This window comes from Gavialis gangeticus, unplaced genomic scaffold, assembly GCF_001723915.1.
Source record: "Gavialis gangeticus isolate Ggan-Ray unplaced genomic scaffold, GavGan_comp1, whole genome shotgun sequence".
NCBI classification, from domain to species: Eukaryota; Metazoa; Chordata; order Crocodylia; family Gavialidae; genus Gavialis; species Gavialis gangeticus.
In genome coordinates, this window is record NW_017728993.1 from 40,939,002 (window position 1) to 40,939,229 (window position 228).

A 228-nucleotide genomic window follows, 5' to 3' on the forward strand; every position below is an offset into this window, starting at 1 on the left:
CGGCTGGTGGTAGCTGTGCGCCTTCTTGCTCTTCACCAGGAAGGACCTGGGCATGGTGCGGGATGCTCGGGTCACGCTCGGCCTCGGCGCGCACGTCGCGGGTCCCCCTGCCGCTCGCCGCCCAATCTCTTTAAAGCCCCGGCCCGGGATGCGATCTGCGGAGAGATTGCACGCACCATTGGCCAGGCGGCTCCTGGGGACCGGGCCGGGCGGGGCGGGGCGGGGCGG

General features: G+C 72.4%; 1 protein-coding gene across 1 annotated transcript in view; it reads right to left on the bottom strand.

Moving 5' to 3' along the window:
* Nucleotides 1-174, bottom strand: part of GFI1 (growth factor independent 1 transcriptional repressor) — a 9,148-nt gene extending 8,974 nt beyond the window's left edge. Inside the window, exon 1 of the mRNA XM_019501609.1 lies at nt 1-174. This exon is cut by the window's left edge and continues 103 nt beyond it. Within this exon, the coding sequence (XP_019357154.1) occupies nt 1-54 (54 nt within the window). The 5' untranslated portion in view covers nt 55-174.
* Nucleotides 175-228: the final 54 nt, after the last annotated feature.